Consider the following 22096-nt stretch of genomic DNA (forward strand, 5'->3'; position numbering starts at 1 on the left):
GAATGGGTGTCATGGGAGAGTTAGTGGTCACAGGGGAATGGGGTTCACAGGAGAGTTAGGGTGTCGCAGGAGAATGAGGGGTCGCAGGAGAATGAGGGGTCACAGGGGAATGGGGGGTCACGGGGGAATGGGGGGTCACGGGGGAATGAGGGGTCGCGGGGGAATGAGGGGTTACAGGGAAATGGGGTCGCGGGTATTGCATCTTGACCGAACAGTAATGAATAGAGGAGATGGAATGTACCTTTTACTATTTACTGAGTAAATGTGTGGACATTACAGCACATTGTCTGCAAGGCAGAACCCGAAACTGAAAGTGAAAGACAAAGTAAAACCGAGCCCCCCAGCACCCCCTTCAGGTAACACCCGGGAACTGGGACAAACTTAATTGAAGCAAAACTCAAAACACAACACTCCTTTCCCCCAGATAAAACCCCTTAGTCCTCCAGGCGTCTGGGACGGAATCTAACCCGACTTGAGCGCCGCTGGACAGGCATAGTCGGGGTGCCACTGCTAGCCGCAGGAAAACCTTCCTCTGTGGCTGATGACTCCGTGACACCTTCTGTCGATGTGGCTTCCGTCGTTGTTGCAGGAAGCAGGCTGTCACTGCCTGGCAGAGGTAGCGGAGACAATGGCCTAGCCTGTGACATCTCTGTTACTCTCACCGGAGTACGACCCCGTAGCTGGTCTACGTGGCGTCTGTGTAGCTGGCCATCAGGTGTACGGACGCTGTACGACAGGGGACCCGTGGCCTGCTTCACCACGGCAGGCATCCATTTGTCTCCTCCTGCATAGCAACGGGCAAACACAGTCTCTGACGGCTCGAACTGCCTGGCGGTGCCCTGGTGCTTCTTAGCCAGCTCCTCTTGCTTTGTGTGCATCTCATCCCTGTAGTCCGGGTGTAGCCGGTCCAGTGCAGTCGCCAGCCGGCGACCTATCAGCATCTCGGCAGGACTCTTCCCCGTTGTTGAGTTTGGTGTGGTATGCTGTGATAACAGGAACCTGGCCAATCTGGTTTGCCAGTCCCCCACCGATATCCTCACCAGTGCCTCTTTTGTGGTTTGCACCATCCTCTCTGCCTGCCCGTTAGAGGAGGGGTGATAGGGCGCTGTGGTCACGTGGCGGATCCCGTTTCTGCCTGCAAAAGCCTTGAACTCCGCTGACGTGAAGGCTGCTCCATTGTCCGAAACCAGCACGTCGGGGACCCCATGTGTGGCAAACAGCAAACGCAACGCGTTGATCACTGCGCTGGATGTCATGGAGCTCATGATAGCCACCTCCAGCCATTTCGAATGAGAATCCACCACTATCAAAAAGACCTTCCCCTGAAATGGCCCTGCAAAGTCAATGTGGAGTCTTGACCATTTGCGAGTGGTCCACTCCCAGGGGTGAAGGGGAGCCTTGGATGGGCTATGGCGAGTCAGCTGACATGTCTCACAGCTCTTTACCACCTCCTCCACGTCTCGGTCCAACCCCGGCCACCAGACGTAGCTTCTCGCCAACGCCTTCATGTGCACAATCCCAGGGTGTGAATCATGCAGCATTTTCAGCACCTCCTCTCTTGCGGCAGCAGGAACCACCACACGGCTTCCCCAGAGCACGCAGTTCTTGTGTGCAGACATTTCATGGCGCCTCTGAACGAAGGGCTTGAAATGCTCCTCCTGGACCTCGGAGGGCCAGCCATGCAGCAGCCAGCGTAGCACCCGTGATAAGACTGGATCTTTCTGTGTGAGGCTGCCAATCCGCTGGGCATGGAGCGGGGCCTCCGGAACCTCCTCCAGTAGCAGCACCTCCAGGGGTGGTGGCGTCTCAGCCATCGGCCGGTTCAAAGGCAAGCGACTCAGAGCATCAGCATTAGCCAGCATCTTCCCAGGCCTGTAGCAAAGTTCATAACTGTAGGCCCCCAACATCAGACTCCACCGAAGCATACGTGGTGATATGATCTGGGGCATGGGCTTGGAGTGATGCAGGAGCCCCAAGAGTGGCTTGTGGTCTGTGTAGATGATGAACTGTCTCCCCAACAGGTACTGGCTGAACTTCGTTACCCCAAATATGATGGCTAGGGCCTCCTTGTCAATCTGGGCGTAATTACGTTCTGTTGTTGAGAGCGTTCTTGAGGCAAAACTGATAGGCGCTTCCCGGCCATCTGGCTCTATGTGACCCAACAGAGCTCCCAGCCCGTATGGTGAGGCATCACACACCAACAGCAATGGCTTGTTTTCATCATAGTGTGCCAGAACCTTATCTGCTTGTAGCAGTTCCTTTGCCTGTCTGTAGGCTGTTTCATGAGCTGAGGTCCAGTTCCACACTGTTGCTTGGTCTAACAGCCTGTGCAGTGGCTCTAAGATTGTGGCTTTGCCCTTGAGAAAACAACTGTAGAAGTTTAACAGTCCGAGGAATGCCTGCAGTTCGGTCTTGTTCTTGGGGGTGGGAGCGCTCCTGATAGCCTCCACCTTCTCCGTAGTCGGATGCACACCGTCTTTGTCCACTCGGAATCCCAAGAACTCCACCCCATTGGCAGCGAACGCACGTTTCTCCTTCTGAAGGCGTAGTCCTACCTCAGCCAGCCGGCGTAGTACTTCCTGCAGCCGCTCATCATGGGCTTCCTGTGTCTTGCCTGTAATCAGTATGTTATCCAAGTAAGGCTGAACTCCCGGAACACCAGCCAACAGGGTGTCCATGAACCTCTGAAAGATTGCCACAGCCGTAGACACCCCAACCTGCAGCTTTGTGGCTCGGAAAAGTCCTCTGTGGGTGTTGATTGTCAACAGCTCGGCTGACTCTTCATCCAGGACCAGTTGCTGGTATGCTTGCTTGAGATCCAGCTTGGTGAACAGAGTGCCTCCAGCCAGTGTTGAAAACAGCTCTGTAACTGTTGGTAAGGGATACACATCTGGTAACACAGCAGTATTAACCGTACATCTGTAATCGCCACAGATTCGCAGGCCCCCATCCTTCTTTGCAATGGGCACGATAGGGGTGGCCCAACGGGAGTTCTTCACTGGCAAGAGAACCCCTTGGTTCACCAGCTTATCCAGGGCCTCATCTACCTTCTTGCGCAACGCAAAAGGAACTGGTCGCGCCTTGAAGAACTTAGGCGCTACCCCTGGGTCCACTTCGATTGAGACTGGCGGTCCCCGACAGGCCCCGAACTCACCAAAAACCTCTTCATAGTTCTCCAACATTGGCATTATGGGCTGTCGCTGTACCGTGTGTACTCCTGTCACTTCAATACCGAGGGGCTCAAACCAATCTCTGCCCAGCAGGCTTGTGCCCTGCCCCGCCAGCACATAAAGTGGAAGTGTGTCCTTGACTGCCTGATACTTAACTTCCACATGAATCATACCCAGCACCTGGAGTTGAGCTTGGGACCACTGCCGTAGCACGCCACTGACCTGAGCCATCGCCGGGGGTTCACTTGGCCACAGCCTATTGTAAGTCTCTTCACTTATCAACGAACATGCTGAGCCTGAATCCACCTCCATGCAGAGTGGTGCCCCATTCATGATCACATTTGCCGTGTATCCCCACCGTCTGTGGGGTAGCTGCTCAGCTTCCGTGGTATACACTGTGTACTCATCGTTGTCCTCCAGTGTCAGGGTGTGTGTCTGCGATGCTTGTGTTGGCTCTGCTGCAGCAGCCTGAGCTTTCTTCATGCAGACACGAGCTATGTGTCCTCTCTTCTTACAGAAATGACATACCGCTGACACAAATTTGCATGTAGTGGAACCATGGAGAGCCCCACAGCGGAAACACTTTCTTCCTGTCTCTTTAGTTGCCTCCATGTCTCTCGCAGCAGCAGCTGCGTGTGTGGTCTTGTGCACCTCCTCGGCGGCCTGAGATGGTGCTGCCTCTGTACGGAGCATACGTGTGTTCATCGATGCTGCCTCTGCTGCTAAAGCCTTCTCCTCGGCCAGTCGGAACGTCAGGGCCTTCTCCGCTAACAGCTGTCTCTGCAATGCCGAGTCCAGCACTCCACACACAATCCGATCACGGAGCATATTGTCTAACTGGTCACCAAAATTACAATGTAATGAGCGTTTCCTCAACTCAGCAATGTAACTTGAAATAGATTGTCCAGGCTGTTGTTTACAATTGTGAAAATGGAAACGCTGCACAATCTCTGAGGGTTTTGGGTTAAAATGTTTCTGCGGCTTCTCAATCAAATCAGCATAATCCACCTCACTAGGTTTGCGAGGAGCCACTAATGAACGCAGGATGGAGTAAGTAGCAGCTCCGCATACACTTAGCAACACTGAGCGCTTCTTCTCTTCTGTGTCAATATTATTGGCCTCAAGGAAACACCCCAGTCTTTCTGCGTATTCCTCCCATGAACTGTCCTTATCCCCAGAGAACTCTTCAATACGTCCCAGGGTCGGCATAGTTTTAATGTGCACTGTCCCTTTAAGATCCACGGACTTTTTCTTTTTAAAATTCTTTTTCTCCTCCGGCCAGAGTTACGGTAGCTACACTCACGGTAGTTGCCTGGCCCGCACAATACTCTGTCCGCCGTCTACGTCGCAGCTAGCCAACTATCAAAATGCCGTTGATGTTGCTAGCTGAGCGGCCCGCTCGTCGCAATTTCCAATATCACGGCTGTAGGTTCGCATGTCTATCTCCGTCCTTCTAGAGAGTTCAACAGCCGCCTCGTCGCCAGTATTGCATCTTGACTGAACAGTAATGAATAGAGGAGACGGAATGTACTTTTTACTATTTATTGAGTAAATGGGTGGACATTACAGCACATTGTCTGCAAGGCAGAACCCGAAAGTGAAAGTGAAAGACAAAGTAAAACCGAGCCCCCCAGCTCAGGTAACACCCAGGAACTGGGACAAACTTAATTGAAGCAAAACTCAAAACACAACAGCGGGGGAATGAGGGGTCGCGGGAGAATGGGGTCACAGGGGAATGAGGGGTTGCAGGGGGAGTTGGGCATTGATGGCATATCCGGGATCGCAGAGGAGTCACAGTGTCACAGGGGGAGTCATGGGTCATGGGGGGAGTCAGGGGTCGTGGGGGGGTGGAGAGTCAGGGGTCGTGATGGGGTAAGAGTCAGGGGTCGTCAAGGAGTGGAGAGTCAGGGGTCGTGAGGGGGTGGAGAGTCAGGGGTCGTGAGGGGGTGGAGAGTCAGGGGTCGTGAGGAGGGGAGAGTCAGGGGTCGCAGTGGTCGTGATGGGGTAAGAGTCAGGGGTCGTGAGGAGGGGAGAGTCAGGGGTCGTGTGGGGGTGGAGAGTCAGGGATCGCGGGGGGGAGCGAGCGAGCGGACCTGCGATGGAGTGCAGCTCACCCCTCTCCCTCCCTCTCTCTCTCCCTCAGTGACCTACGAACCTTGCCCTAACCCCGGGGTCCCTGACAACGGTTACCAGACCCTCTACAAGCAGCACTACCAGGCCGGCGAGTCCCTGCGATTCTTCTGCTATGATGGGTTCGAGCTGATCGGCGAGGTCACCATCACCTGCCTCCCGGGCCACCCCTCCCAGTGGAATAGCCCGTCGCCATTCTGTAAAGGTAACGGGGTGCTGGGACGGGAGGGGGAAGGGGCTGCGCAGTCACAGCTGGCTTTTGGGGCTTCCCAAACTCTACCCCCAGTGTTCCCTCCCCCCTCCCCCATGTCCCCATTTCCGTGTCCCCGGCTGGCTTTTCTCTCAGGCGCCGTCACTCAAGGGCGAAGAGCCCAATTCTGGTGCTGGCCACAATCTTCCAACCCTCCTCAGATCGTCCAGGACAGAACAGCCGGCTCGATTAGCACCCCATCCACCACCTTAAACATTCACCCCCCTCCACCGCCGGCGCACCGTGGCTGCAGTGTGTACCATCTACAAGATGCACTGCAGCAACTCGCCAAGGCTTCTTCGGCAGGACTTCCCAAACCCGCGACCTCTTCCACCTAGAAAACGACATATGGGATACTTGCCTTCATTAGCCGAGGCATAGAAAATAAGAGCAAGGACGTTATGATGGAGCTGTACAAAACGCTAGTTAGGCCACAGCTGGAATACTGTGTGCAGTTCTGGTCACCACACTATAGGAAGGATGTGATTGCATTGGAGAGGGTGCAGAGGAGATTCACCAGGATGTTACCTGGGCTGGAGCGCTTCAGCTATGAAGAGAGACTGGACAGGCTGGGGTTGTTTTCCTTAGAGCAGAGAAGGCTGAGGGGGGACCTGATTGAGGTGTACAAAATTATGAGGGGCATAGATAGGAACTTTTCCCCTTAGTAGAGGGGTCAATAACCAGGGGGCATAGTTTCAAGGTAAGGGGCAGGAGGTTTAGAGGGGATTGGAGGAAACACTTTTTCACCCAGAGGGTGGTTGGAATCTGGAACTCACTGCCTGAAAGGGTGGTAGAGGCAGGAACCCTCACAACATTCAAGAAGCATTTAGATGAGCACTTGAAACGCCATAGCATACAAGGCTACGGACCAAGTGCTGGAAAATGGGATTAGAATAGACAGGGCTTGATGGCTGGCGCAGACACGATGGGCCGAAGGGCCTCTTTCTGTACTGTATAACTCTATGACAAGGGGAGCAGGCACATGGGAACACCATGTCTTACTGCAGTTGTACAAGGCCATGGTGAGACTACACCTTGAGTATTGTGTGCAGTTTTGGTTGCCTTATCTGAGGAAGGATGTTCTTGCCATGGAGAGAGTGCAGCGAAGATTCAGCAGACTGATACCTGGGATGGCAGGAACGACGTATGAGGAGAGATTGGGTCGATTGGGCTGGAGGGAGGTGTAAAGTGGCATTCCCCAGGGTTCAGTACCAGGACTGCTGCTGTTTTTTGATGTACATTAACGCCTTGGACTTGGGGGTACGGGGCACAATATCGAAACTTGCAGATGACACGAAACTTGGAGGTGTAGTGAACAGTGTTGTGGAGTATTTTAAACCAACACTCGACACAAGGTTTGAGATCGATAGTCAAGTCTGTGTGCAGTTTTGGTCGCCTTATCTGAGGAAGGATGTTCTTGCCATGGAAGGAGTTCAGCGAAGATTCACCAGGCTGATACCTGGGATGGCAGGAATGACGTATGAGGAGAGATTGGGTCGATTGGGCTTATATTCGCTGGAGTTTAGAAGAATGAGAGGGGATCTCATTGAAACGTATAAAATTCTGACAGGACTGGACAGACTAGATGCAGGAAGGATGTTCGGGGAGTCCAGAACCAGGGGTCACAGTCTAAGGATAAGGGGTAAGCCATTTAGGACAGAAATGAGGAGGAATTTCTTCACCCAGAGAGTGGTGAGCCTGTCGAATTCTCTACCACAGAAGGCAGTAGAGGCCAATTCATTAAATATATTCAAGAAGGAGTTGGATATATTTCTTAAGGCTAAAGGGATCAAGGGGCATGGGGAGAAGGCAGGGACAGGGTACTGAATTTGGATGATCAGCCATGATCGCATTGAATGGCGGAGCAGGCTCGAGGGGCCGAATGGCCTACTCCTGCTCCTATCTTCTACGTTTCTATGTAAGTCGTCTTTATTGCACCGGTGGGGTAGCAGTCTGCTCTGTCTTAGCCAGACTGTTCCAAATTGTTACAGAAAACACTACATTTTTATACATTACAATAAGCATGGCCACCTCATGCACAATTCATTCCTGCCACCTGATTGGATCTTGGCCTGGATGCACCTTCACGGATTGGTTACAAATCTTAATATAAACATGTATAAACTGCCTCTTCAATCAATCACTCAAACTGCTGAATGCTAATTAAAAGATAGCTTGGAATGTAACCTAGGTAATAAAGTTGTTACGGGCAGTTGAAATGCTGGACATCCTGTCTCCATTTAATTGTTTTTTAGCTTTCAGCTATCTTTGACCGCATCTTTATGGATGTGGTCTTTCATGTTAGTCCCTGTCTTTTTTACACCATTCAGTGAGACTGCCAGCGATGTCAGTTTAACTCTTTCCCCACTGCAACAGCGAGGGAGTTAGTAACAGACTTCAAGAGGACATTAGGGATAGCTTAAGATCCAAGGAGAGGACATATAAATTGGCCAGAAAAAGCAGCAAACCTGAGGATTGGGAACAGTTTAGGATTCAACAAAGGAGGACAAAGGGATTAATTAAGAAGGGGAAAATAGAGTATGAGAGTAAGCTTGCAGGGAACATAAAAACTGACTGTAAAAGCTTTTATAGATACGTGAAGAGAAAAAGATTGGTGAAGTCAAGCGTAGGTCCCTTGCAGTCAGAATCAGGGGAATTTATAATGGGGAACAAAGAAATGGCAGACCAATTAAATACATACTTTGGTTCTGTCTTCACAAAGGAGGACACAAATAACCTCCAAGAGATGTCGGGGAACATAGGGTCTGATGAAAGGGAGGAACTGAAAGAAATCAGTATTTGTAGGGAAATTGTGTTAGGGAAATTGACGGAATTGAAGGCCAATAAATCCCCAGGGCCTGATAATTTACATCCTAGGGTACTTAAGGAAGTGGCCCTAGAAATAGTAGATGCATTGCTGATCATCTTCCAACATTCGATAGAATCCGGAACAGTACCCATGGATTGGAGGGTAGCTAATGTTACCCCACTATTCAAAAAAGATGGTAGAGAGAAAACGGGGAATTATAGACCGGTAAGCCTGACATCGGTAGTGGGGAAAATGCTAGAGTCCATTATAAAAGATGTAATAGCAGAGCACTTGGAAAACAGTGACAGGATCGGACAAAGTCAACATGGATTTACAAAAGGTAAATTGGGCTTGACTAATCTACTGGAATTTTTTGAGGATGTAACTGGTAAAATAGATAAGGGAGAACGAGTGGATGTGGTGTATTTGGACTTTCAAAAGGCTTTCGATAAGGTCCTGCATAAGAGATTAGTGTGTAAAATTAAGGCACATGGGATTGGGGGCAAGGTATTGACTTGGATAGAGAACTGGTTGGCAGACAGGAAGCAAAGAGTTGGAATAAACGGGTCCTTTTCCGAGTGGCAGGCAGTGACTAGTGGGGTACCGCAGGGATCGGTGCTAGGACCCCAGCTATTCACAATATATTTTAATGATCTAGACGAGGGAACTAGATGTAATATCTCCAAGTTTGCAGACGACACAAAGCTGGGTGGGCGTGTGTGCTGTGAGGAGGATGCCGAGAAACTCCAGTATGATTTGGACAGGTTGGGTGATTGGGCAGAAGCACAGCAGATGCAATATAACGTGGATAAATACGAGGTTATTCACTTTGGTGTCAAAAACAGGAAGGCAGATTATTATCTGAATAGCAATAGATTGGGAGAAGGGGAAGTGCAACGAGACCTGGGTGTCCTTGTGCACCAGTCGCTGAAGGTAAGCATGCAGGTGCAGCAGGCGGTTAAGAAGGCAAATGGTAAGTTGGCCTTTATAGCGAGAGGGTTTGAGTACAGGAACAAGGATGTCTTGCTGCAGTTGTACAGGGCCTTGGTGAGACCACAGCTTGAGTATTGTGTGCAGTTTTGGTCACCTTACCTGAGGAAGGATGTTCTTGCCATGGAGGGAGTGCAGCGAAGATTCACCAGGCTGATACCTGGGATGGCAGGAATGACGTATGAGGAGAGATTGCATCGATTGGGCTTATACTCGCTGGAGTTTAGAAGAATGAGAGGGGATCTCATTGAAACTTATAAAATTCTGACAGGACTGGACAGACTAGATGCAGGAAGGATGTTCCCGATGGGCAGGGAGTCCAGAACCAGGGGTCACAGTCTAAGGATAAGGGGTAAGCCATTTCGGACAGAGATGAGGAGGAATTTATTCACCCAGAGAGTGGTGAACCTGTGGAATTCTCTACCACAGAAGGCAGTAGAGGCCAATTCATTAAATATATTCAAGAAGGAGTTAGATATATTTCTTAAGGCTAAAGGGATCAAGGGGTATGGGGAGAAGGCAGGGACAGGGTCCTGAGTTTGGATGATCAGCCATGATCTCATTGAATGGCAGAGCAGGCTCGAGGGGCCGAATGGCCTACTCCTGCTCCTATCTTCTATGTTTCTATGGAATTAATCGCAGAGAAGTGTGAGGTGATACATTAGGGTAGGAAGAATGAGGCGAGACCGTACACACTAAATGGTACAATGTTAAAGGGATTGCAAGAACAGAGAGAGCTGGGGGTGCTTGTGAACAAATCTTTGAAGGTGGTGTTATAAATCTCATCATCATGAAGAAACGACTCGTGAAATAACACTGGACGGCCAGCTGGTGGCGCTGTCCAAGGAGTATAAATACTCGGGCGTGGGCCCAGCTACTCAGGGACATTATGTAAGACAAGGAACTAGTGAAGTACAACTAGACCTCCATGTTATGAAACAAGTTGATTAAAGCCTTGCTTTATGCTCGAACCAAGTGCGTAGTGAGTTTCATTACGTCAGAGGGCAGGACAGGTTAACGAAGCAGTTAATAAAACCCATGGAATCCTGGGATTTATAAATAGAGGCATTGAGTATAAAAGCCAGGGCATTATTGCTAAACCAAATAAAACACTGGTTCGGCCCCAGCTGGAGGATTGTGTCCAATTCTGGGCACCGCACTTCAGGAAGGATGTCAAGTCCTCAGAGAGGGTGCAGAGGAGATTGACCAGAATGGTACCAGGGATGAGGGGCTTCAGTGATGTGGAGAGACTGGAGAAGCTGGGGTTGTTCTCCTTAGAGCAGAGAAGGTTAAGGGGAGATTGACCAGAATGGTTCCAGGGATGAGGGGCTTCAGTGATGTGGAGAGACTGGAGAAGCTGGGATTGTTCTCCTTAGAGCAGAGAAGGTTAAGGGAGAGATTGACCAGAATGGTACCAGGGATGAGGGGCTTCAGTGATGTGGAGAGACTGGAGAAGCTGGGGTTGTTCTCCTTAGAGCAGAGAAGGTTAAGGGAGAGATTGACCAGAATGGTTCCAGGGATCAGGGACTTCAGTGATGTGGAGAGACTGGAGAAGCTGGGGTTGTTCTCCTTAGAGCAGAGAAGGTTAAGGGGAGATTGACCAGAATGGTACCAGGGGATGAGGGGCTTCAGTGATGTGGAGAGACTGGAGAAGTTGGGGTTGTTCTCCTTAGAGCAGAGAAGGTTAAGGGGAGATTGACCAGAATGGTTCCAGGGATGAGGGACTTCAGTGATGTGGAGAGACTGGAGAAGCTGGGGTTGTTCTCCTTAGAACAGAGAAGGTTAAGGGGAGATCGACCAGAATGGTACCAGGGGATGAGGGACTTCAGTGATGTGGAGAGACTGGAGAAGCTGGGGTTGTTCTCCTTGGAGCAGAGAAGGTTAAGGGAGAGATTGACCAGAATGGTTCCAGGGATCAGGGACTTCAGTGATGTGGAGAGACTGGAGAAGCTGGGGTTGTTCTCCTTAGAGCAGAGAAGGTTAAGGGGAGATTGACCAGAATGGTACCAGTGATGAGGGACTTCAGTGATGTGGAGAGACTGGAGAAGCTGGGGTTGTTCTCCTTAGAACAGAGAAGGTTAAGGGGAGATCGACCAGAATGGTACCAGGGGATGAGGGACTTCAGTGATGTGGAGAGACTGGAGAAGCTGGGGTTGTTCTCCTTGGAGCAGAGAAGGTTAAGGGGAGATTGACCAGAATGGTACCGGGGATGAGGGACTTCAGTGATGTGGAGAGACTGGAGAAGCTGGGGTTGTTCTCCTTGGAGCAGAGAAGGCTAAGGGGAGATTTTATAGAGGCGTTCAAAATCATGAAGGGTTCTGATAGAGTAAATAAGGAGAAACGGTCCCCATTGGCAGGAGGGCCTGTAACCCGAGGGCACAGATTTAAGGTGATTGGCAAAAGAACCAGAGGGGGAGATGAGGAAAAACTTTTTACGCAGCGAGTGGTTGTGATCTGGAACGCGCTGCCTGAAAGGGCGGTGAATACAGATTCAATAGTAACTTTCAAAAGTGGAATTGGAAAAATACTTGAAGGGAAAAAAATTGCAGGGATATGGGGAAAGAGCGGGGGAGTGGGCCTGACCGGATTGCTTTATGTAAGATCCGGCACAGACTCGATGGGCTTGATGTATCTATGATTCCTCCGACAGTAGGGATCAACCTGTGACCCGTCTCTAGAGGGGTGTCCAACACTCTACCCCTAGTGTTACCCCTCCCTCCCTTTCTGTGTCCCTGGCTGGCTTTCTGCCCAGGCGCTGCCTCTCAAGGACGAAGAGCGCAGATCTCGGACACGCTGACTCTGCAGGTTTCCACACACTACCCCTAGAGTTAACCCGCCCCTTCTTTCTGGGTGTCTCATAGGCTTTCCTCTCAGGTGCCGCCACACAAGGGCGAATAGCCCAAGACCCGGATCTCGCTGTTCAGTCCATCTGTGTCTGATTTTCTGCTTCTTCTCTTCCAGTCACATACGAGGAGCTTTATGACGATCGGAAACTGCAAGGTAGGGGTGCAAAGAATTCGACAATCTGGGGGGAAGGGAGGCTTAGAGTAGAGACCCTCCCTTAAACCATCACAGCCCCGCCACACAGAGCAGGAAAGGCCCTAGGCTCCGTCCCCAGCCTGTGCGGGGAGAGTCGGTGCCCGCAGGGACCCGTACCCGGGGAGAGTCGGCGCCCGTGGGGACCGGTACCCCGGGGAGAGTCGGTGCCCGTGGGGACCCGTACCCCGGGGAGAGTCGGTGCCCGTGGGGACCCATACCCCGGGGAGAGTCGGCGCCCGTGGGGACCCGTACCCCGGGGAGAGTCGGAGCCCGTGGGGACCCGTACCCGGGGAGAGTCGGTGCCCGTGGGGACCCATACCCCGGGGAGAGTCGGCGCCCGTGGGGACCCGTACCCCGGGGAGAGTTGGTGCCCGTGGGGACCCGTACCCCGGGGAGAGTCGGAGCCCGTGGGGAGCCGTACCTCGGGGAGATTCGTTGCCCGTGGGGACCTGTACCCCGGGGAGAGTTGGTGCCCGTGGGGACCCGTACCCCGGGGAGAGTCGGCGCCCGTGGGGACCCGTACCCCGGGGAGAGTTGGTGCCCGTGGGGACCCGTACCCCAGGGAGAGTCGGAGCCCGTGGGGAGCGTCGGTGCCCGTGGGGACCCATACCCCTGTTGGTGAGGGTGAGGTCCAGCACATTTCAAGCCATGTTGTCTTTCTCACAGTATCCCGGACGACGGATCCATCCCATCAGATGGAGGGCGGGAACATTGTCCTCGCCATCGTCATGCCAATCATTCTGGTCATCCTTCTGATTGGTGGGATTTACCTCTACTACACCAAGTGAGTGGCCAATGGCAATGCGGGAGGGGAGGGGAGGAGGGGAGGGGAGGAGAGGGGAGGGAGAGAAGTGGAGGGGATGAGGGGAGGGAGAGAAGAGGGGAGGAGAGGGGAGGGAGAGAAGTGGAGGGGATGAGGGGAGGGAGGGAAGAGGGGAGGAGGAGAGGGGAGGGCGGAGTGGAGAGGAGAGGAGGTATGGGAGAGAGAGGGCTGCGGAGGGAAGGAGATGGAAGGGAGGGGAGAGGAGATGGGAAGAGGATGTGAGGGCAGTGGAGGAGAGGAGAGGGACGGGGAGGGGAGGAGTGGAGGGGAGAGGGGAGGGAAGGAGAGATGGGGAGAGGACGAGAGGGCAGTGGAGGAGAGGGGAGGAGTGCAGAGAGAGGGACAGGGGAGGGGAGGAGAGGAGAGAGAGGGACGGGGAGGGGAGGAGAGGAGGGGAGAGGGAAGGGAAGGAGAGATGGGAAGAGGACGAGAGGGCAGTGGAGGAGAGGGGAGGAGAGAGAGGGACAGGGGAGGGGAGAGGGGAGGGAAGGAGAGATGGGAAGAGGACGAGAGGGCAGTGCAGGAGAGGGGAGGAGAAAAGAGAGAGGGACAGGGAAGGGGAGGGAGAGGGGAGGGAAGGCAAAGGGGAGGGGAGGGTTGAGCAGAGGAGGGAGTGGAGATAGTGAGGGTCGATAATGGGATCATCAGTCAGCAGGTTAAACGAGGGGCAGATTGACCCTCTAACAACCCTCCACTTTCTTTCCTCCATTCCGCAGGTTCCAAGGAAAGTCCATCTTCCGACTCCCGCTATCCAATTCCCATTCCTACAGCCCCATCACTGTGGAATCCGATTTCAACAACCCCTTGTATGAAGCAGGGGTAAGTGAGACCACACTCAGACCTCCCTCTACACTGTCCCATCAAACACTCCCAGGGCAGGTACAGCACGGGTTAGATACAGAGTAAAGCTCCCTCTACACTGTCCCATCAAACACTCCCAGAGCAGGTACAGCACGGGTTAGATACAGAGTAAAGCTCCCTCTACACTGTCCCATCAAACACTCCCAGGGCAGGTACAGCACGGGTTAGATACAGAGTAAAGCTCCCTCTACACTGTCCCATCAAACACTCCCAGGGCAGGTACAGCACGGGTTAGATACAGAGTAAAGCTCCCTCGACACTGTCCCATCAAACACTCCCAGGGCAGGTACAGCACGGGTTAGATACAGAGTAAAGCTCCCTCTACACTGTCCCATCAAACACTCCCAGGGCAGGTACAGCACGGGTTAGATACAGAGTAAACCTCCCTCTACACTGTCCCATCAAACACTCCTGGGGCAGGTACAGCGCAGGTTAGATACAGAGTAAAGCTCCCTCTACACTGTCCCATCAAACACTCCCAGGGCAGGTACAGCACAGGGTTAGATACAGAGTAAAGCTCCCTCTACACTGTCCCATCAAACACTCCCAGGGCAGGTACAGCACGGGTTAGACACATAGTAAAGCTCCCTCTACACTGTCCCATCAAACACTCCCAGGGCAGGTACAACACGGGTTATATACAGAGTAAAGCTCCCTCTACACTGTCCCATCAAACACTCCCAGGGCAGGTACAACACGGGTTATATACAGAGTAAAGCTCCCTCTACACTGTCCCATCAAACACTCCCAGGGCAGGTACAGCACGGGTTATATACAGAGTAAAGCTCCCTCTACTCTGTCCCATCAAACACTCCCAGGGCAGGTACAGCACGGGTTAGATACAGAGTAAAGCCCCCTCTACACTGTCCCCATCAAACACTCCCAGGGCAGGTACAGCACGGGTTAGATACAGAGTAAAGCTCCCTCTACACTGTCCCATCAAACACTCCCAGGGCAGGTACAGCACGGGTTAGATACAGAGTAAAGCTCCCTCTACACTGTCCCATCAAACACTCCCAGGGCAGGTACAGCACGGGTTAGATACAGAGTAAAGCCCCCTCTACACTGTCCCCATCAAACACTCCCAGGGCAGGTACAGCACAGGGTTAGATACAGAGTAAAGCTCCCTCTACACTGTCCCCATCAAAGACTCCCAGGGCAGGTACAGCACGGGTTAGATACAGAGTAAAACTCCCTCTACACTGTCCCCATCAAACACTCCCAGGGCAGGTACAGCACGGGTTAGATACAGAGTAAAGCTCCCTCTACACTGTCCCCATCAAACACTCCCAGGGCAGGTACAGCGCGGGTTAGATACAGAGTAAAGCTCCCTCTACGCTGTCCAATGTTCTTGTTAATAATTGTCTCCTCTCTCTCCAAGGACACGCGGGAGTACGAAGTTTCAATCTGAGAGTGTTCGCCTGATTCCAATCGCGAATGTGCGAGAATCATCAGCGTGATTTACCCGCTTCCCCCACCTCCTGCCCTTTCCCATTCCCCCATTCGCTGCATCTCAAACCTCACTCCAGCTCCATTGCCCTGGACATCCAGAGAGGCCCCAACGTCTGTTGCCCCCGCCTTGGCTCGGTTTACCCTCAGGGTGTTCATCCCACCCCCTCCCCGGGGACACAGGAAACCACCACGCCCCCTCCCACTGCCCAGGGTGGGGTGGGCATTTGGCTGAATCCGGACAAGTTCGTGGGGGTGGGGGTGGGAGATAGGACTCCACCCCATGTCGATCCGTAGGTATTGCTTTCTGGTCTACGAAATGGGTTGGGGGGGGCGGGGGGGGAGTGAGGGTTGGCAGGGGGGTTCGGGACCGGGTGGGGGGCAGCGGACTACGGGATCCAGTCGCCCGGGGTGGGGCAGGAAAGGGAGAGCCCTGCCCCCTTCGCGGGTCCCGCCTGCAGCGCCATCGCGCGAGAACTCCACTTCAGAGCTCCTGCTCCCTCTGACCGCGTCCTCGCGCGCTCGCCCGGTTTGCAAGAGCCTCCAGGTTTTCACCGTCGGCCAGCGGGCCGAGGATGGTGATGGAAACCTCATCGTACGTGGCCCGCTGTCCTCCCTGGACTTTCCCCGGAATGTTTCCCAGAACTTCCAGGAACGCCGTGTTTTTTCCCCCCCCAGCTCGTTATCCCTGAATGGACGCCCAAACCCAGCACAGGGCGGGTGGTGGAGCCTGGGCCCATTCTAACCGGACTGCAGAATGCGCCAGCTCTTTGCCCTGCGCGTATATCTCCATCTGCCCCCCTCCCCTCTCGGCTCTTCCAACCCCCCCACCCCGGTCTCTGTGCAGTTCCTCCTCGTTCATTCGATGCCGCGATCGTATTCCCGTCCTATTGGCGCGCATTGGCATCATGTGCCAAACCGACGAGGAGGTCAGACTGCCTACTGGCTCATGACCAGGGCTCGACTCCCTGGGGCAGCAGGGGAAAGGAGCCTTACCCTCTCTCCCTCTGTCTGTAGCCTTCCCTTCTCCAATTTCCTGGTCTCTCTCTTTTTTCATCATCCCTCTCCTCTCACTTCACTGTTTCTCTCTCATTCTCTCTCTCTTTTTCAGACTCTCTCTTATCTCACTCTTGCTCTTTTCCCTCTCTCAATCTGTCTCTCTCCCTCCATCTCTCCCCCTTTCCATTTCTCTCCCCTCATCTCTCCCCCTTTCCATTTCTCTCCCCTTGCCATCTCCCTCCATTCCATCTCTCTCTCCCCCTTTCCATTTCTCTCTCCCCCTTGCCATCTCTCTCTTTTCATCTCTCTCCCTCCATCTCTCTCTTCCCTTTCATCTCTCTCTCCCTTTTCATCTCTCTCCCTTTCCATCTCTCTTTGCATCCCTCTCTTCCCCATTTCCCTTTCTTTCTCCTTCCCTTTCTGTCTCTCTTTCTTTCCCTCCCTCCCTCCTCCCTTCCTCACTCAACAAACAACCACCTGTCTTCCTTGGACTCCTGACCGGTTGGAAATCCTGCGCCCGATTCCTAACCTCGGACATCACGTGCCAAACGTAGAGAAGATTGCCGTGACAAAGGTCAAAGCACGATACCCACACCTCGCCGACTGGACACGTGGGTAGGAAGAGGCTTCGGCCCCTCACACGGGAGACGACTCACAGAAACAAACTGGGGCCCCTTCGATCGAAGATAACGCAGAAGGCCCCCTTGGGCCCGGAGAGACCTGAAGGTCAAACATCTCCCAGCGCAAGGCGTGAGCTCTGGTTCCTGGAGGCAAATCGGTTCTGCCTGGAATGTCGGGGAGTGATTGGCGAATTCAAGTCGCTTCGGAGAGAACTAAAGAGTCTTCTTCTCACAGAAGAGGAGACGATAATTTCCAAGTGCCTGATCATCAGGGGATGGACTGTGTTTTTGTCCACATAGGTGACCTGGGATCTTACCGATCGATCAGGGAATGAATTGTGGGTGGCTTCAGGCACTGTGTGATGAGATAACAGATCCATGGAAGGATTGGGGGGGATGTAGGCATGTCTGGAGAGAACTGACCCACGTAAACTTCTCAATGGACACAGATAAATACAATGAGAGATTGGGGATGGGGGGAGAGCGATTGAGACATTGTTGGTGGAGGGATAGAGGCTGAGATTGGAGATGGAGAGATAGAGGCTGAGATTGGAGGTGAAGAGATAGAGACTGAGATTGGAAATGAGATAGAGACTGAGATTGGAGATGGAGAGATAGAGACTGAGATTGGAGATGGAGAGATAGAGACTGAGATTGGAGATGGAGAGATAGAGACTGAGATCGGAGATGGAGGGATAGAGACTGAGATTGGAGAGATAGAGACTGAGATTGGAGATGGAGAGATAGAGACCGAGATTGGAGATGGAGAGATAGAGACCGAGATTGGAGATGGAGAGATAGAGACTGAGATTGGAGATGGAGAGATAGAGACTGAGATTGGAGATGGAGAGATAGAGACTGAGATTGGAGATGAAGAGATAGAGACTGAGATTGGAGATGGAGGGATAGAGACTGAGATTGGAGATGGAGAGATAGAGACTGAGATCGGAGATGGAGAGATAGAGACTGAGATCGGAGATGGAGAGATAGAGACTGAGATTGGAGATGGAGAGATAGAGACTGAGATTGGAGATGGAGGGATAGAGACTGAGATTGGAGATGGAGGGATAGAGACTGAGATCGGAGATGGAGAGATAGAGACTGAGATTGGAGATGGAGAGATAGAGGCTGAGATTGGAGATGAAGAGATAGAGACTGAGATCGGAGATGGAGGGATAGAGACTGAGATTGGAGATGGAGAGATAGAGACTGAGATTGGAGATGGAGAGATAGAGACTGAGATTGGAGATGGAGAGATAGAGACTGAGATTGGAGATGGAGGGATAGAGACTGAGATTGGAGATGGAGAGATAGAGACTGAGATCGGAGATGGAGAGATAGAGACTGAGATCGGAGATGGAGGGATAGAGACTGAGATTGGAGATGGAGGGATAGAGACTGAGATTGGAGATGGAGAGATAGAGACTGAGATTGGAGATGGAGAGATAGAGACTGAGATCGGAGATGGAGAGATAGAGACTGAGATCGGAGATGGAGGGATAGAGACTGAGATTGGAGATGGAGAGATAGAGACTGAGATTGGAGATGGAGGGATAGAGACTGAGATTGGAGATGGAGAGATAGAGACTGAGATTGCAGACGGAGAGATAGAGACTGAGATTGGAGATGGAGAGATAGAGACTGAGATTGGAGATGGAGAGATAGAGACTGAGATTGGAGATGGAGAGATAGAGACTGAGATTGGAGATGGAGAGATAGAGACTGAGATTGGAGAGATAGAGACTGAGATCGGAGATGGAGAGATAGAGACTGAGATCGGAGATGGAGAGATAGAGACTGAGATTGGAGATGGAGAGATAGAGACTGAGATTGGAGATAGAGAGATAGAGACAGATTGGAGATGGAGGGATAGAGACTGAGATTGGAGATGCAGGGATAGAGACTGAGATTGGAGACGGAGAGATAGAGACTGAGATTGGAGATGGGAGATGGAGAGATAGAGATTGGAGATGGAGAGATAGAGACTGAGATTGGAGATGGAGAGATAGAGACTGAGATCGGAGATGGAGGGATAGAGACTGAGATTGGAGATGGAGAGATAGAGACTGAGATTGGAGATGGAGGGATAGAGACTGAGATTGGAGATGGAGAGATAGAGACTGAGATTGCAGACGGAGAGATAGAGACTGAGATTGGAGATGGAGAGATAGAGACTGAGATTGGAGATCGAGAGATAGAGACTGAGATTGGAGATGGAGAGATAGAGACTGAGATTGGAGATGGAGAGATAGAGACTGAGATTGGAGAGATAGAGACTGAGATCGGAGATGGAGAGATAGAGACTGAGATTGGAGATGGAGAGATAGAGACTGAGATTGGAGATGGAGAGATAGAGACTGAGATTGGAGATAGAGAGATAGAGACAGATTGGAGATGGAGGGATAGAGACTGAGATTGGAGATGCAGGGATAGAGACTGAGATTGGAGACGGAGAGATAGAGACTGAGATTGGAGATGGAGAGATAGAGACTGAGATTGGAGATGGAGAGATAGAGACTGAGATTGGAGATGGAGAGATAGAGACTGAGATTGGAGATGGAGAGATAGAGACTGAGATTGGAGATGGAGGGATAGAGACTGAGGGATTGGAGATGAAGAGATAGAGACTGAGATTGGAGATCGAGAGTTAAAGACTGAGTGTTTGGAGATGGAGGAATAGAGACTGAGAGATTTGGGATGGAGGGATTGAGACAGGGAAAAAGAGATGGAGGGATGGGAACAGAAGAATTGGGGATGAAGGGATGAGTGGGTGAAAAATCATCTGCAACTTCTTGGAGAGGGCCAGGGTTAAGAGAGAACAAATCTTGTAATCCTTCCCTCCATGTGATGAATCCTTGACTTAGTTAGCTTATGGAGTGGGGTGGGGTTAGCCTCGAGAGTATAGTACTACATGGTACCCACTTGATGGTGGTGTCCCCCCAAATCCAACTGGTCAGCTATACAGCCTGGTGCTGCCACCTAGTGCAGCGACAAGACTGAGCATAAGGCCAAGGGACCTAAACCCCCGACTGTTCACTCCACGCCCCTTCAGGATTCAAGGACACCCTCAGAGTTCAGTCACCAGAGACCTGGCTCACAACTGAGAGTGGCAATTATCAGACAAGGATTCAACTACAAGAAATGGTGAAGGGGTTTGGTTCCATTGGGATTGTGTACAATCGGAGTGAATGGGAAGGGGTTCGGGTCCATTGGGATTGTGTACAATGGGAGTGAATGGGAAGGGTTTTGGGTCCATTGGGATTCTGTACAATGGGAGTGAATGGGAAGGGGTTGGGACCATTGGGATTCTGTAGTGGGAGTGAATGGGAAGGGGTTTGGGTCCATTGGGATTGTGTACAATGGGAGTGAATGGGAAGGGGTTCAGGTCCATTGGGATTGTGTACAATGGGAGTGAATGGGAAGGGGTTGGGACCATTGGGATTCTGTAGTGGGAGTGAATGGGAAGGGGTTTGGGTCCATTGGGATTGTGTACAATGGGAGTGAATAGGAAGGGGTTGGGTCCATTGGGATTGTGTACAATGGGAGTGAATGGGAAGGGGTTGGGTCCATTGGGATTGTGTACAATGCGAGTGAATGGGAAGGGGTTTGGATCCATTGGGATTGTGTACAATGGGAGTGAATAGGAAGGGGTTGGGTCCATTGGGATTGTGTACAGTGGGAGTGAATGGGAAGGGGTTTGGGTCCATTGGGATTGTGTACAATGGGAGTGATTAGGAAGGGGTTGGATCCATTGGGATTGTGTACAATGCGAGTGAATGGGAAGGGGTCGGGACCATTGGGATTCTGTAGTGGGAGTGAATGGGAAGGGGTTTGGGTCCATTGGGATTGTGTATGGGAGTGAATGGGAAGGGGTTTGGTCCATTCGGATTGTGTATGGGAGTGAATGGGAAGGGGTTTGGTGCATTGGGATTCTGTACAATGGGAGTGAATGGGAAGGGGTTGGGTGCATTGGGAATCTGTATAACGGGAGCGAATGGGAAGGGGTTGGGTCCATTGGGAATCTGTATAGTGGGAGTGAATGGGAAGGGGTTTGGGTCCATTGGGATTGTGTATGAGGGTGAATGGGAAGGGGTTTGGGTCCATTGGGATTGTGTATAGTGGGAGTGAATGGTCCTTCATAGCGGGGACCGGTGGATGCGATTCATCACCCTCCACTATCCGCTCCTCACCTCTGTCACAAGACGGGCTATTGTCCCTGGTGCCCCCTGACTGCTCCCAGAAGATTGGAATGTAGAGGTTGCAAATCCAGGGGGGCTGAGCGAGCAACCCAACCTGCTGAAGGAATGGAACCCATCAGCGACCTCGGATCACACCCATGGAGAATTCGTGTAAAGCGTCCAGTTCAGGTGTAGTGTCACCAGTCACGCTGGCCTGGTAACTAACTCATGTGCCATAGACTCAGTTCCCAACCAAGTTGTACGATACATTTTGCATGTTTTAAGATATTTTCAATGGATGGCCAAAAGGAATCCGGGAGACCTATTCTGAGGCTCGATTTGCCAGCGTTTGTTTCTGAGTCCTCTGCCTCTTCCTCCTCCTAACTGTGACAATGAGAAGCAGGTGGGGGGTGTCCCATACCTGGGGAGGGTCTTCAAGCCACAGGATTGGGGAGAAGGAATCATTTGTCCACTCTTAGTGGATTCCACTTTCGCCCCCGGTCTGCAAACTCTCTCTGGTGTCCCTGCACCGTGGGGCCTCGGCTCTTCCCCTGGTGTCCCTGCACCGTGGGGCCTCGGCCCTTCCCCTGGTGTCCTGCACCGTGGGGCCTCGGCTCTTCCCCTGGTGTCCCTGCACCGTGGGGCCTCGGCCCTTCCCCTGGTGTCCCTGCACCGTGGGGCCTCGGCCCTTCCCCTGGTGTCCCTGCACCGTGGGGCCTCGGCCCTTCCCCTGGTGTCCCTGCACCGTGGAGCCTCGGCCCTTCCCCTGGTGTCCCTG

The 22096-nt window shown here is 52.3% G+C and overlaps 1 protein-coding gene across 1 annotated transcript in view; it reads left to right on the plus strand.

Annotated features, from left to right (window-relative positions):
• The window catches only part of LOC147094642 (seizure protein 6 homolog), a 76198-nt gene extending 60365 nt beyond the window's left edge, over positions 1-15833 (plus strand). The window contains exons 16-20 of the mRNA XM_085974240.1: positions 5314-5505; positions 12311-12349; positions 13055-13172; positions 13928-14030; positions 15454-15833. Of these exons, the coding sequence (XP_085830366.1) occupies positions 5314-5505; positions 12311-12349; positions 13055-13172; positions 13928-14030; positions 15454-15483 (482 nt within the window). The 3' untranslated portion in view covers positions 15484-15833. The remainder of the gene's footprint in view (positions 1-5313; positions 5506-12310; positions 12350-13054; positions 13173-13927; positions 14031-15453) is intronic.
• Positions 15834-22096: the final 6263 nt, after the last annotated feature.

This window comes from Somniosus microcephalus, unplaced genomic scaffold (genome assembly GCF_052327205.1).
Source record: "Somniosus microcephalus isolate GS21.2 unplaced genomic scaffold, FLI_Smic_1.0 unresolved_chr1, whole genome shotgun sequence".
In the NCBI taxonomy this organism is placed as follows: Eukaryota; Metazoa; Chordata; class Chondrichthyes; order Squaliformes; family Somniosidae; genus Somniosus; species Somniosus microcephalus.